The following is a 16,325-nucleotide window of genomic DNA, read 5'->3' on the forward strand; positions in this document are numbered from 1 at the left end:
GGTCAGGTCTGAAAATAAAAGAAGAAAAAGTAAATGATGGGGGAGAGCAAGGAGGAAGATAATTTCAAGTAGACATTTCTCGCTAAAAAGTGACTGTACAAAAAGCAACTTTCAGTTCCAATTTTATTTTCTCTTTGCAGTACTTATATCAAGTCTGGCCCATTCCTTTTATTTTTCTAAGTGAAAATACAAATTGGGTTTTTACAATAATAAGGCCCAGTGAAGGGCTCCTTCCTTCTTCAGAGCCTTCCCAGGGTCCCTGTTACAGCAGTACAGACCCTCTAACTGCTGGGTGAGGAGGTCTTTATGGTACCCAGCAGTCCATTTCACTGCATTCATAGGCTGTAAGTGTCTGGAGATGAGGATGTACAAAAAATGAATGCATGTAAAAAGCTCTTGAAAAACCCATAATCAAGGAAAGCCACCACGGGTTTAGTTTCCATTTTAAAATGCATTTTGTAGCAGCAAGACTCTGAGGCTGAGTCCAAAGCTAAGTGCCTCATTCACTGCCATCACCACCTCTCTTTATTCATCAAACTGATGGCTTTCATCATCAGACTTAGCTGAATCATGTGCTTAGATTTGCCCTATGCGAGGGAGAAGGAAGAAGACTGTGGAAGGTTTGGCTTTATTTAACAGGCTTTTGATGCAATGATCAAATGGACTGACAGAAAACCCAAGGATGAGCCATTTAGCAATCAGGGAATGCTGTGCCCTCAACAAGTGAGAGAAGAGCTGAGTCTGTAAAACAGGACTTTGAGCTATGAACGGTCAGGACAGTTGCAATTAATTTATGATGTGATGTCTGCATGGGTTATTTAAGGCACATCAGGTCCTGAGTGGAGGCTCCCACTGAAGCCACAGCAGCAATCTGAGGATAGCTCACCACAAGGATTTGCAAGTTTCCTTTGTTGTGCGCTGGCTTTTACTGATAGGTCTTGGTGTTTATGAGTGCAGGCATTTTGCCCACAGCAAAATCTGGTTAACATCTCTTGGTTTGTTAATCCTTCTGTATTTATTGTTCAAGACTTGCTCATATCCAGGCTATTCTTGGAGATATTAATAGTGGTTAATATTTTACCTCTTGGAGTAAGCTGTTTGCTGCATGCCACAAATCATTTCTTTATCACTTCAAAGACGAGACCTAGATCTGTGCCAAGCCACTAGTGTAATTACTGTCCCTTCCCTGCCGCATCCACCATATGCAAAACCTGTTATATGTAATTATTTTCAATCACAAGCACCACTCTAGACAGACAAGATCATCTTTCAAGTGCTAACTGTTACTAAAATACGATCATGCATTATACTCACAGCAAGAGTGACAGGGAAGGCAATCTGGGAGGGACAAGGATTACTCTGGATGGTTTAATATTGAGGCATCCACTGTCTGACCCCCTGGTTTGTAGTTTTAGAATTTGTAGGTCTGGGCAGCTCTTCACTTAGCCTCATAGGTTGGTTTTAGACTACTTTTTGAAGGGATCCATCATTCTGCATGGACCATGCAAAGAGCCTAGGGGCTGTCTGGGACCGTGTTGAATACTGAAGCCAAGGTCTTAATTCCAGTTTTGGATTGCCAAATCTGCTTGCTCTCAGTCAGCCCTGCATGTCTCTCCCCATGCCTTGCTAGCACATTGAGCCAGATGCAGCATTCACAATAGCAGTGTTTCACAGACCAGGGCAAGGAGCCTGTTTCATTCCCAAATATGGAACCTCTCCAGAAAAGCTGGTCTGTGACAGTGCCGACGCCTTCACTGGTGCATGGTATGTCATCTAAAACAGCTGCTGTGTGCCACCAGCACCTCCACTTGCTGACTCACCCCGTCCCACTGACTGGGTCCCTCACACCTGGAGGCTGCAGCCCCTTTTGTGAAGGTGCCATTTATGGATCTGCATATTTTCTTCCCCTTTCAATTTCTTTTAACGACTGTAGTGGATAATGGAAGATGATGGGGGTGGTAATTACAGGACATTGTTGGTTTTGGTTTTCTTCCTTTTTTAAAAAATGTTATAGGCATCCTAAGCATTTTAAGCAGCTGTAAAGATGGGTGTGGTGTCCTGGGTAGCATAGCTGGCTAAATGCAATAGAGCAGGCCAGAATGTGACTCTTGACTTAAACTAGTAACTGCTCTGAACTGAAGCTGCAAAATTAGCTTAATGATTTCCACTGGATTTGCAGCCCTTGGATTCAACTTGGATCTTTCAATGGAGGATGCAGCTGTTCAGTGGGATCTACATTCTCTGTGATTAAATAAATTGGCTGTGACCATGTATGAATTATTAGTGGTAAAAGTACGCAGCCTTTTTGCTTTTGCAGGATCTGATCCACACAGCTGCTTACAAACAGGCATGGATTGATTAGAAGGGAGGGAAGGGACTGAGGGGCTTTTGTCCAAGTCCTATTAACACCATGGGCTTTGAGGCACACTCCACACTTTCAGTGCATAAAATAAGGGAGATGAAATGCCAGTTCCCAGCTTCAGTGCCCATGCAGACCAAGGCAGCATCAGTCCTGTTGAAGTCATGTAGAACCCTGCTGAAAGCAATGGGATGTGACACACATATGCTCATACATATAAATATACCTCCACGCATAAAGTAAAACTTGTGAAACTTTTTCTAGCTGGCTAGCAGGCTCTAAATCTCTGTGGAAGTCTTATGCTGAAGGCAAATGTGGTAGTCTGTGAACCCCCTGATTCTGTGCTGTTCCCCCTGTTCCCTGCCCTAGCCCTGGCCACTCCCTTGGTTTCTCCCTATTTGCTCCTGTACCCCAACCCTGCCCAGGGATCGCCCCTGGGCCCCTGACAAAACCACCCTGCACCCAGACCACGCTGTCTCTCTACCTCTGAACATTGCGAGGACAAGATGTGAATAAAGCCATCTCAAACCCTCATGAGAGACCCTTCTCTACCTTCTTTACCATCCACTGTGTTGTAACACTGCTGGCTGCTGGAGCCAGATTGAAATGGACTCCGGGATGCGACTGATCGCATGGCCCTAGGAAACTCTCGCTGAGCTTTCAGGGAGCAGCAGCCTGCTAGGCAGAGTCCAGCAGTTACAACAGGCAAATCCCTGAGCCTGGCCTGAACCTTGCCTGCAAGAAGTACTGGAGGACACAAGTGTTTTGTCAATAGACACAAATCCACAACAGGTGCATATGCACTACAAAAGGGAACTGCCCGAAGGTCAGTTGAAACCAGCTGAAAACCAGTGATATTAAAGGACATGTCAGAGCAACAGCTTTAAGTCCTGTGGCCAGTTGGTACCTGTGACAAAACAAATAGTAATAGGCATAAGCCTTTTTGCCAGATGGGAACACAAACCTGTGGGCTCTGAAAGTTGTGTTCACTAAAAGAAGCGTGTGAGCTTGCTCATGGCTTTGTACCTTGTTGTTTGCACATAAGCATGCTGCCACTCATGCTTTGGGGTCATGTGGCAGCACCAGCAATAGGCAGGAGTTTCCCACTTGATCTCGTCATCCCAGTCAGTGCAGGCTGCAATCGGAAAAGAAGCTGCACTGCTCGGTGACTGGTACTCCATAAGTGAAACTCAGCACTGATAAAGCCAGTACCCAGCTGGAGAGCCATCTGTCACTGGGGTAGGGAGGCTTTCTGACATAGTTTTCCCTTATTTGGTTTATCTCTTTCTAGGAGGCACAGCTAATGGTGAGGCTCAGTGGTGGATGCTGTGGGCTGGTTGTTAGGCAGTGTTGGAATGGCTTTACAGGCAATCATCCACATGTGAGCTCCTTTGGAGCAATTCAACATTACAGTATATTGCATTGCTAAGGAATTTCTGACTGAACCCCAGAATTTATTTTCACTGAAACTGGGCTTTGAACTTACAGACATGGGTGTACAGAAATGGGAAAAGAGGTGTGACAGGGGGCTGAAGGAGTCTGAATATGGAAGGAAATAAATTGCCAAAGTTTGTGATCACTGATCCAGTGTAGCAACAGAGGCAGAAAGAGTGAACAGGTACCCGTGTTTGGAAAAGGATGAGCTGTGTTTGGAGAGTGGCAGTGGCAAGTGCTGTGAGCAACATTCATGGGAAAAAACCCAAACAACAACCTGTTGCTGCAACAAAACCTAAAGAGAGCTGAAAACAAACAGTCTGTGAATGCAGTGGGCACTAGGCACCTGAGGAGAGTAATTGGCAAGGGCTGAGTAAGAGCTTGTTCTGGGTTTGGAGGAGCAGCATTGTTATGCTAATAGTCCTTTCACTTGCCTGCAGTGCTGCTGTTGTGCTCTCCTGGAAGAACTGGGCAGAAGGCTTTCCCAGGACCTATTTGTGAGGAAGGGCTGGCTGCCGTTTAATCTGGTCCAAGGCAGGCGGGTGCAAGCCTGCCTTCCCTCATACCCCCTGCACACATCTCCCTGCCCCTCACAACAGAGCCCTTTGAGCATTTGCAAGGTCTCCCAGACAGTCTGTTCAAGTACACAAGCTGATTGCAAACAGCCCGGCCAGGGTAGCTCACTTTAGGCCAGAGTGGCTTCTGAGCTGTGGCTGCCTGGGCTGGCGCTGGCTATGTTGTGGGTGCCATGAGCAGTATGGGAAGGGATCAGAACCACTGCAGGACTAGCTGGGGCTGCCACAGTCCCAATGGTCTTTGAGGCTGTCTTTGGCATCTATGTGCTCTTCCTCCTTTCCCCAGACATTCACATCATCGGTGATGATGTTCCTCCTTGCCCCATGGAGTCCTGCCCCTTCCTAGCACACCGCTCATGCTGTCTGTGCTTCACAACACCGTTCTTGCTTTTACAGTTCAAGGGAGAATCAACAGGGGCTTTATGAGAGTCTTAGGCTATCTTTAACAAATGTAGACCCAGTTTTGGCCTAAATTCTCTTGTCTGAGAAACATCCTTTCTGAGAATTTAATTAGAAGTGGTTCTCATTTACATGGATTCTACCAGCTGCCCTTAGCTCTATGGCCCTAGGGGAAAAAAAATCAAATGATACTGTGAAAGTTATTAGTGAGGACATTAGAAGCAACCATACCCAGATTAGTTCTGAAAATACCTAGCATTCACATGTTCTTAATTGCTTTTCTCCTGTCACAGCTGTTGGGTGAATGCACCATCTGAGAGAGGGCTGCCTCAGGGATTTCTTTTTCATTATGTGATGCAGATATGGAGGCAGGAGCAGGCAATGACTGCTCAACAAGGGAAGGAAAAAGTAGGCTTGAGCAGCGAGAAGAAATTTGAACGTAGTGGAGAAAGATCCAAGGAGTTAATACTGGGCTTAAACAGGGGCAGGTGTGCTTGGAGGAGCAGCAGAGAAGCTGCTGAGCTACTTTGTTAGCAGCCAAGATGCTAAGAGCATTAAACATCTTTTGAAGAAAGATGAGATACCACTTCTGGACTTTAGTGTCTTGTTCAGGTATGTTTTTGAGCAAATCAAGAACATAGTAAGATGATTTCTGTATTTTACAGGAACATCAGCAATATGAGAAGCTTAGGTATCTGGAGAATGGAGACAGTAGAAAGGTACAGCAAGCTCCAGGACAGGAGTCATAATCCCTCTCAGGACTCCTGTTAGACTGGTGTGATGTCCACAGTGTCTCTGTCACAACACCCAGGGCTTTTCTGCTCTGGGGGCAGGGCAGCAGAAGTGCTTTGCCAGGGAACACATGCTCTTTATTGTCAAGAGAGGAGGAGCAAGGTGATGTGAGGTCAAGAGATAATGCCCAAGGTCAGCAAGTGACAGCTGTAGGGCTTGAAGCCCTGTGCTCTGCCTAGCAGGTAAAAGGCACCCCTGCAAACCTTGGGAGGGCTTGCTTGGCTTTACAGCCTGTGAAGTGTCAGATGCCCCTCGCCCATTATCTACATAGTGCTTTGTTTCCAATCTCATAAATAAGATCTGACACAAAGGAGGCAACATTAAAATGTTGTAACATACATTGAAATGTTCTCTCTAGGCTGTCTGTGTAAAATGCTTTGCCAGCTACATCAGCCTTTTGGCAGCTGCTGCAGTGACAGCTGAGAATGCAATATGATAAAAATGCCACTTCTGCAAAATAGACATGGTGCATGGGTGCATTGCTGATTCCCAACAAGGTCTTGTGAAGGGACAGGATTTGCCAAAACACATCTGTCTGGGGCAGCATGAGGGCTGGAGAAAGCAAAGCATCTTGTGAATGTTAAACCAAGTATGACAACAGGTAAATGACTCAAGACCACAGTTGTTTCAGCTGAATGAATTAAGAAAACTTTGTGGAGTGTGTACCTGTGGTATGAATTGATCAAGTGGTATGAAACCATTATTCCCTTGCTTTTGAAAGAGTGAAAAACAAAGCAAAATGGCAACAGATTAGCACAACTGTCAGTTTTCTTGATGTAACCTTGATGGACCCTGGTTGATTGTTGTTTTAATTAATCAGAAGCAATCAGCTTGTAAATGCTATCATTAACACACTTCTATTTAACCACACGTTGTGTATTCCAAACTGCATATTTAGCTGTTCCGGAGAGTTGAAGAGGGGTCTAAAAGCTCTCAGATAAAAGCTTCAGAAGCTGAGCGTGGCTTCTGATGCTGAACTGCTCAGACTGGCTCCAGCCCCCAGACCAGCTCTAAAACTGCAGCAGAAGGCAGCAGTCCAAATGGTTTTCATCTGTTTTTAAGGGAAGAAGAGACTTCCTTTTCTCTGTGATTCCCAAATTGCAGTTTGAGACTTTGATTCCCAAGTGGCAGCCTGTGTTTAAGCTAACGGCAATTGCTTGTATAAACTTTTATTTCCTTTTCTCTCCATAGGTTTGTTGATTGGCTCTGGTTGTGCTCTCTATCCTCTTGGCTGGGACAGTGAAGAAGTCAGACAAACCTGTGGTAACCTTTCCAACCAGTTTGAATTGGGTGAGTCATCACCAGAGCATTTCAGCCACATTAGGCTCTTCTATGTGTTGGCCATAAAAGCAAACTAGGACATAAGCACAGGCTTGGGGAAGCAACCTGTGTGTGGTAGGCTATTCATATTGCATAATTCTGGTATGGTGCCAAGGCAGGGGATTTCAGATAGATCTCTGGAAATATTTTACAGAAGAACATTATAAAAGAAAATGTATGTATGTATGCATATTTTAGGAAATAAATCAGATTTAATAGTCTTGCAGTATGGGAGCTAACACTCCTGGAGATCTTGACAGGGTAGATAGAGGCATCCCATCACAGCACAGGTCAGGGTAATTCTCCATGACTGCAATTGTCTGTCTTTGAATTCTGGGATATTTATGGCCTTCTAACACAAGCCTAGAGTGTATTTGTATGTTACTCACATACTTGGGAAGCTGGCAAATAACACTTTCACCCTATGTTTGCTTTCTCCCAAACAAGTTACTTGTCTTACTGCTGATGACGGCACTGCGCCTGGAATGAGAGCCAGGCATGCAGCCAAACCAGGCTCACACCTGTGCTTCCTCTGGAGGGGTTCTAGAAAACAAGGAAACAGCAGCAACCTAAGGATCAAACAATGTGGATGATCAGGATCTGATGTTTGAATGCACATCCAGATCCTTATTTAGCAGGAAAGATCAATGCAATTGCTGATACCCTTCTCTGTAAGTGCTCTCTGACCCTGTGTCGCTTGAGGAAGAGGGGGATCTGCAATCCTGAAGAGACTGAACACCTTGAGCCCCCACAGACTCGAGGGCTTCTGCTCTTAAGCATACAGAACTCCCCATTTCCAGCCCCTGCAAGCTAAAAGTTAGTTAAGCTTAGAACTTCTTTCCATAGCTGTGTGCGCAGGACTTGTGCACGGCCTGACAGTAATCCCAGTGCAAGGAATAGTATACAAAAATGGTCTCCTAGGGTTAAAGACAAACCTGCTGCATTATCTCTTGATTTTACACTGATGTTTTTCAGGAGTAAGGAGATTTGTTTCCATCTCAGAGGTGTTTCTTGTCAAGATATGCAAATGAATTGAGGTTGAAAGATAAAGAAATACTGCTTTGGGAGAGATGTTCCAGACCAGTTGCCCCTACAGAATTTTTGTGGTGTTTTGAGTGCATTTGATCTGGCAGGGGACCAGAAATTCTTATAACCAATATCAGCACCCATCACTACAGTGCCACTGATGTCTTATCAGCAACCGCCCATGGTGTTGCTCAGGGGATGTGTAATGTGCTCTGAAAGCTTTACCTTGTTATTCTGAACTCTACTATCCTTCTGTTCTTTTGATACTAAATTTGCTCTTCAGAGAAGTATAAAAAGTTCCTGCAAATTTTTTATTCACCTAATAATAGAAAGATTTAAACACAAAGGAGAGAGAACAATAAGAACAGAAATGTATAGTTAACTAGCAGAAAAAAAATGTTCCAGAACTAAGATTCCCAGCTCCATGGAAGGGTGTGTCAAAGGATGTAGTAGAAAGACTAGGCAAAACTCTGTGGTAACTGTTGCAGGGAAGATTCAGGTTCATTGCTGCCCATGGTCAATCCTGTGTGGAAGCCTGAAGTAGCTCCTGGCCCAGCTCATGGAGCAGTGCACCCTTTGAAAGCCAGCTAGCATCTCACTGGTGCACACTGGTTCCTGCTCTTCCCTGACAAGCATGTGAGCAGCTGTGTTTCTGGGATTCCAGCTTGTGTCCCATGTTTGTTGCCACGTGCAGAAGGGTGTTACCTTCCAGGTTATTTCTCTGCAGAGTCACAGAAGGTGGATGTTGTGGCAGTGTGAGCCCTTTGAAGACAACATTTGGGCAGTACGAACTGTTACCTTAAACACTGTCATGTCCACACAGACTAGTCTCTGAGACCACCTTCACTGTCTCAATGTTGACTCATGAGTTAGATATTTGCATAAATTGAGTCACTCTGCCTTGAAAGTCAGTGAAGAATCCCATGTGAAAAATGTCAGCTGGCGGCTTTCCTTCCAGGTACACATAAGGACCATGAGAAGTCTTGCATTAACTGTGAAGACACAGTGCTCTGACTGTGTTTTCTGGAGCTGGAGCACACAGCCCATGTGTTGCACATGCCTAGACTTGACAGCAGTGCTGGTTTCACTGATCTGCTGCAATCGTATGTCAACACATTAATTAACAGATCATAATGAGCACTGAAATTTGCTGCAGTGATTTCTGCTAGGCAGCTCTGCCATTAAACATCTCCTTTCCATGTATATTGGCAGTGAACTTAAATGCTCGCCTATGATTTTTTTTTACTTAATGTCAGTGTCTGTTTGATGGTATGTTATCAAAACCATCTGTAAAGAAGAGGTACTGTCCGAGGGCCATTTAATAACCACACTGCTCGTCTTTCATAAATACCTCTTGGATGGTGATAACCCCAACCCTCTAGGTCTTTTCTGAATCATTAGAGACTGGCATACTCATTAGAGCCTACAGGCCAAAAATGATGTTTCAAAGACTTAATCTTACTAAGTCTCAAGACAAATTTAAGTAATTATTGCTTTCATTTGAATATTTAATTTGATTAAGCTGCAATGATATACTTTCTATTCCTGAGCCTGTGAAATGAGTTGTCTGAAGAACCATGCTGCATTCAAAATCTGCTCTCAGAAAATCTGAGCTACTGTGAACCCTGCACTGGTTTGCTAATGGGAGAAATGCTGATGATGGGAGTGCTGGTCCTGCACCCCCTGCTGCTGTGGGTGCCAGTGAGGATGACATAGGGAGGGTAATTCAGCACATGGTTACTCTAAAAGGAGAGGGTGTTCACAGGAATGCTGATCAGCAGACAGCATTCAGCCTCCTCTTCCAGGATGGCAGAGCAAGTGCTGCAGCCTGGACCACAGGGAAAGTATGTGTGCAGTTGGGAAAGGAGGGTCAAAGCTCACCAGGTTTGACCACAGAGCCAGCAAAAGTGGGAATTCAGCACTGATATTTGTTTTGGACTTACAAAAAGTGAGGGCAAAAATGGTTGAGGTTGAAGGTAGAAAATAAAAGCCAGGACCTGCAATCTACATTATAGGAGGATGAAGAAGAACAAGAGGCAGGTACGGAAGAGGAACTGCAAGAACTCTCTTGAGAAGCAGCTGAATTGTTCACTGTGATATGTAATGTCAACCAGAAATATACTAGAATTAGTAATTAAATAAAGATTTTTGCTTGATGAAAACATGACAAACCCCTGCCCCCATAACGTGCTCATAACTAGAGAGAATAAATAAATAGCAATGCTAAGAACCCAGAAAAAAAGCCTAATCTTCAGTGGGTGTGCTAGATAAGAAATGCTTCTCCATGTCTTCAGGCACTCTGAAAAGGCATTAGACTAATAGGCACTCCGAATAGTGCTGAGATGGCCCATATTGTGAAGAGGGGACCCGTCCCTCCACCCTTGCCAAACACACACACATTTCTGTGTACATTCCAAAGCAATATATAAAAAGGCTGCAGGAAAAATAACTATGCCTTTAATTTAAGTGGATTTGAGTATTCTTTTCTAGAAAACCTGAGCTGGCACTGTGAAATGCCCAGCAGTTTACGGCTCTCTTTAAAAATGGATATTTATTTGGTTTTTATTAAGTGAACTATGTCCAAAGGATTTACTTAAACATTTATGTATTTAATTGGGCTAATTTTTTTCAATCAAATAAAAGTGGTTGTACAGCTCCATCTCTGACAAAGAGGAGTTATTCTTCAAAGGAAGATACCGTGCCAAGGACAACTCCATTTGTTGATTAAATTACATTCAATAGATGAGATGTTTTGCTAATGGGGATGGGGAATAACCTCCATAAAGACAGGGACTGGTGCACCCTGCTCTTCTCTAGAAATATGGTTTTGCTGTCATGAAAAGAAGCACACTGATAGATTAGGCCTTTGACAAATGACCTCTTGCAAATCTTGTTGAGAGGTTAAGGCCATGATAGGTCTGTGCTGTGTTGCTCTGCTTTTAGTTCCTAGCTTCCTAGCAGTCAGCATGACCTGTATGAAGGTCTTGGAGGCCCTCTCCATAGTGCAGCATCCCATCATGGGTCACACATGGAGCCGAGTTCCCACTGAAACACTAGATTATGAACAGGAGACATCTTCTACCACTGTTTTTAGGGTGTTAACTCCTAGAAATAGGGCAATATAAATAAATGGGGGCAAGAAAAAAAAGAGATGTTTATGTTTTAAACCAGCACAGTTGCTTGCTCATTGACCGAGTCAAAGTCCATACTCTAATTTGGCAACAGGCTAATAGTGCCTGAGGTGGAGACTGGAGTAGGAAATGAGCAGTGCTTAAAGGGACTGCCTTTCACTGAGGATGGATCAAGATAATCCTAATCTCTTGTCACCATGCAGACTGTTACTGTTATGTTGCATTATTGGCACATCAGAGTTGCCTGTGGGCCCATTTAGTGCAGCAGTGATGTGGCACAGCAGGACAGAGCTGCTGACTGAAGGGTGTGAAAGTGAGTCAGATCTACAAAATCCCTGGGTCTGCAAAAGGAATTAGCAGGCAGTTTCCCAAAAGTAACCGTCATTAGGGCATATCATATAGCACATATTCAATTTTGCTGAGCTAGAGGCACTAATACCATTTTGTTTTCATTTCTAAATGTAACACACTAGAAAAACAAATGAAAACTTAGTGTTTTATCAGGAAATTCATTACAGTGAGGGAGTCTGCATTAAGGTGAGAGTATGCACTAAAATGAAGACTGCACTAGACATTTGCAAAAGCTTCCATATTCTGCATATTCCAGCTGTGTGAAGAAATCTTCTGAACTTGCATACCTGTTTTAAAGGGGAAATGTGAGTGTACACACGTAAGTACATTTGCATTGGTTTTGAATGTCTAAAAGCAATGTGACACTTATTTTAGGCCATTAATTTCCCTGGATGTGCATGTGGAAACTGCTCAGTTTTACATGCTGATTTCTGTTTTGATGGGTGCAGAGGCAGCCAAGTTCCACAGAAGGTCCCGGAGAGGTCAGGTCATGCTCAATTTAACTCGCAAAATTGAGCCTCAGTTGGCATCTGGTGAAACAGCACTACGAGACCAATACCTAGGAGCCCAAACAGCAAAATGTTTATGTGGAATAAAAGTCACTTATTGAAACATAGATGATTCGTGTCATCACAAGCCACCAGCTGCCACTTCCCAAACACCAGATGTGTGAAGTGGTGTTAGATGCTTAACTTATTAACCTGAAAGGATGAAGACACAAAATTTAAGATAAACTCATTTTTAGTGGAACTTTTTTTGAACTACTTGGAAAAACCTTTTCTTTCCTTGAGGAAATATGGTAGCTCTATCTATGCCTTCATGGTCAGAGATATCCTTGACCTGGGGGCCCAGCTACAGCAGCAACCAAAGCAGATAGCTCCAAGCACACACCTTTGCTTGCTGTCTGTGGCAGCCCATCTATCTGCGGACTGCTGTGAAAGGGCTCACCTGCCCAAAGTCACTGTCTAGAGAGTGACTTAAAAGCCTGGCTCCCATCCTGAACTAAACAAGCAGCTGGATTAGCCTCAAAAGCTCTCAGAAACTTCTCTCTTGATGGATCTCTGTTTCCAAATATCGTTATTATTAAGGTTCCCCTCTGCCAGTTTTAGAGGGCTTGAAATATCTTAAAGAAAACTCTTGACTTGATAATTACTTTTGCTGTAGAAATGTTAGAGTAAATGATCTCCAAAGCACTTTCAAAGCAAACAGTGCAGTTACTAAAACAGCATAAAAACCCCACAGAAAGCACTGTGGATGTAAAAAAGGCTTTGTCAACTATTTAATTTGTCTTAGGTGGCATCATTTCAGCATCTGGCTGAGTGTTGACATAGAGTGCCAAAGACTCAAGAAAAGGATTTAGAAGGGAGGACAATTTGTTGGAGACCTATTACAGGGAAAATATTCAAAGGTGTTTTTCTATGAGCAGTCTATCTGAAAAAAGCATTTTTCTTGTGTGCAGATCCTCTGCAAACATCGTGGAGATTTCACACATTCATTTTTTTGACTGGGGCTGAGCACAACCTTTACAAGCATACTTGAGCTGCAGCTGCTGAGTTCTTAGATAAATAGCTGAGCAAACTACGTGCTAGTAAAGGAAGTATTCCATCAAGAAACACTTCCTCTTTAGTGCTACCCAAACAGCTTCCATTCTTAAATCTTTGTAAGCTTTTGGTGACTATATCAAGGTCCACATATATTCTGTCTAACATAAGGAGAGACTATTTACAAGAGCAGGACAAAGGGGAATCACTTCAAACTGAAACAGTAGGTTTAGATATTAGGAAGAAATTAATTCCTGTGAGGGTGATGAGCCACAGGAACAGGTTGTCCAGAGAAGCTGTGGATGCCCCACCCCTGGAAGTGTTCAAGGACAGATTGGATGATCTGAGCAACCTGGTCTAGTGGAAAGTTCCTGCCCATGGCAGAGTGGGTTGAACCAGATGATCTTTAAGGTCCCTTTGGACCCAGTCCATTCTATCATTCTATGATAAGGCATATACCATTGTAACCAGAATTAGACATGGTCATGCAAGAGCCTTCAGCAGTCAGTAGACATAATCAGGAGCATCCAGAAAGGGACTCAAACCACATGGAGCAGGTATTTGGTGCTCTTTATTATGCAAAAAGGGCAGCTGAACTGGTTGCTTTGAATCCCTTCCTAGTTAAAATGGAGAAAAATAGGTGCTACTAGAGCAGGGCTCACCTGCTGTACCATATATATTTACTTAAAGAGAAAATACAACACACTTTTGTAAGTGATTTTTCCTCTTCATCATCTCTGAAGGGAGTCTGGAGTTCTATTCCATTGTGAATCTCGGCATTGTGGATGTTCAAAGAGAGATGCAATTGATTTCACTTCTGCAGTAGGTGAGCTTTCTGCTGGCTTCTTGCCGGAGGTTGAGAGAGCTCCTCATTAGTAGCACATAAGATATTTGCTCTTGGGAATTTGGGCATTGTAATTGACACTGGGTATTGGTTTCTCCCTCACTGCTTCATGATAAATGCACACCTACAGCAAATTTGAGGTTTGATTAAACAAAATTATGTGATCCTCCAAAGAAAGGAGGATTTGATCATATGAGTGAGTGTCTGCATACAGCAGGACTAAAGAATTTGAAGTTGGCATTTTTTCTCCACTTTTTTACACTTCAGAACTTTATGAAATTTTATGCATTTAGTTACAGACTAATTCTAAGTTACCAAAATAGCTTGAAAAAATATACATGCATAAAAAATTTTATATTTTTTAAAAAGATTAATCCATTGAGAAAGTCATATCTGTGCAACAGAAAAAGTAACCAGTTCCATTGAATTAATTATTATTATAATTATTATGTATCAGGCTGTTTGCTAGGCTGCAGTTTTACCTTTTATAGTGTTCTTTCTTTGTTTCACATAACTACTTTAATTCTTTCTGGACTCATTCCAAGTTTCACCTTCTCTTCCTGCTTTTGCAGCTGATTTCACATGACAGTTTTTCATTGTTGCTGTGTCAAGAAAAACATCTTCAGCTATTTAATTTATCTTGGCTTTGTTTCAAAATAATTTTGCCTTCTTATTAATTAGCTGATTATCTTTTACATTCATTTAGATCTTTCATATTTCCAAATCCCAGTATATCCCCTTAGAATCACACTCCTTATTTTTTTTTCTGATTACTTTTTCAAGACCCTGATTGATTATATGAATTCACATTCTCTATAGTACTGTACTCTCATGTGAACCCGTTAATTAGAATTCCTGCACAACTTCTTGGAAGTAGGAATTGTAGGTTTTATTTTTGAAGGTATATAATTTGTACTCTACAGTCTGGCTGATTCTGAAACCTTTTCTCCTTCATCTTGGAAAATAGGCTATACTTAAGGTTAATTGATTAGAGTTTGCCAAATACTCCAGACTGCAAGTCCAGGATAGTCTTAAAATTAACAGCAAAAAAGGTACAAATATTTAAGATACTAAGTCTTGCAATTAACAGGTTTGCATCCAAGACACTTTTATATTCAGGATATTTTTTCATAAGTGGCAATTATTGGTTATTTTAGATTAAACCATATGTTATTTCCAAGACCTCGATAACTATATGTGATAATTATTTATAAGACATGATTAATAGAAATCTTAGTAAAATGATGTCTTGCCAACTGGATCCTGGCACAGCTCTGTGGTAGATCAAGTATCTGCATATTTTCTGTTGCCAAATTTTACTCACTCCCAAATTTGTCTTAATCTTTATTTGCCTATATATTCAAGAGGAGAAGGGGAGCAAGGGGTTGCATATCATGCCCTTGAGGATCACATTAGAAATCAGGAAAAGGCATGGAAGTGCATTTTAGTAAGCACATTTATCACTGCAGAACTACCCTTCCACATTTACTGATTTCTTTTGATTTAGTAAATATTGTCTTATGTTCCATGGGACTCTTTTCTGTAAATCTTCTTTTGATAGTGTCTTCGCTCACCGTAATTTTTGTCCTCTATCCTCAGGGACCATGATTTTTCTCAATCCTCATAAAAAAGAGTGCAATGTTTCCAGTCTTTCATTCTTTTACTTGCTTGGAAAATGGCCATCCATCCCTATAGCTTCAAGATCCATGGTCTGTTATTTCAGTGTTCATCCTGACACACTCTTGCTGCCAATCCCAGTAAAACAAGGGTGAAAACAAAGTTCTTAATGGCTGGCTACAAATTTACCTGAGACAACTTTGACAGTCCTGCTTCACTGAACAACCAAGAGCTCCAATTATTAGTGCTCTCCTCTATAAAAATTAAAAATAATCTAGAATTAACAAAGCGCTGAAGTGCTGAAGGCACAGCTTCTCCCTCAATACTGACCTGTCAGGTGAAGACTGATTTGTTAAAAGCAACACCAGTTCTGTGCACAAAAGCAAGCTGCTGTGATGCACGTCATCTCTATCAGCTAGAAGACTAGTTCAGCTGCTGGGAATTTACTTTGGCACAAAACCAGATCTAGCCCATCTTAGGAGCAAAACATGTACACATTCTTGCTTGCATCTCCACACCCTCAATGGATGGGTGACACTTTGTTGTGCCATAAATCGAGTCTCTCCTGATGGGAGACAATTTGCTGAAAGTCCTTGCAAGGAGTTTAAAAGATAAAGTGAGACGTCTTCTGTAGTTTCAATGCTTCTAGACAGTTGTTTATTAAGTCTTATCAGAGGAACTGAGGCACTGGCATGACCCAGGTACAGCATGGAAGGAGGAAAAGTAGGAGTGAGAGCGAGAAAGACTGATTATCAAGATTTACACAGCCTTTTAAAGACATTTTAACCAATAGTTACTAAAAACGTACATTATTTTCACTTTCTTACCAATTATTCAGTAACACGGCTAGGAACTGCGGAATTCTCTATCCAATCAATCCAAACTACTTTTACTGCAAAATATGGAGTGGTAGAAGGAGAAGAAGGTCTAGAGAAC

The 16,325-nt window shown here is 42.4% G+C and overlaps 1 protein-coding gene across 3 annotated transcripts in view; it reads left to right on the top strand.

Annotated features, from left to right (window-relative positions):
• Window positions 1–16,325, top strand: part of LHFPL6 (LHFPL tetraspan subfamily member 6) — a 140,146-nt gene that overhangs the window by 119,217 nt on the left and 4,604 nt on the right. For 2 of the 3 annotated variants that reach the window (XM_069030256.1, XM_069030267.1), the window contains exons 3-4: window positions 6,751–6,849; window positions 7,327–8,253. In XM_069030256.1, coding sequence (XP_068886357.1) covers window positions 6,751–6,849; window positions 7,327–7,472 — 245 coding nt within the window. In that variant the 3' untranslated portion in view covers window positions 7,473–8,253. Of the gene's footprint in view, window positions 1–6,750; window positions 6,850–7,326; window positions 8,254–16,325 lie in introns of those variants that run through there. The other variant, XM_069030278.1, reaches the window with a different exon arrangement.

Source organism: Aphelocoma coerulescens, chromosome 1 (assembly GCF_041296385.1).
Source record: "Aphelocoma coerulescens isolate FSJ_1873_10779 chromosome 1, UR_Acoe_1.0, whole genome shotgun sequence".
NCBI classification, from domain to species: Eukaryota; Metazoa; Chordata; class Aves; order Passeriformes; family Corvidae; genus Aphelocoma; species Aphelocoma coerulescens.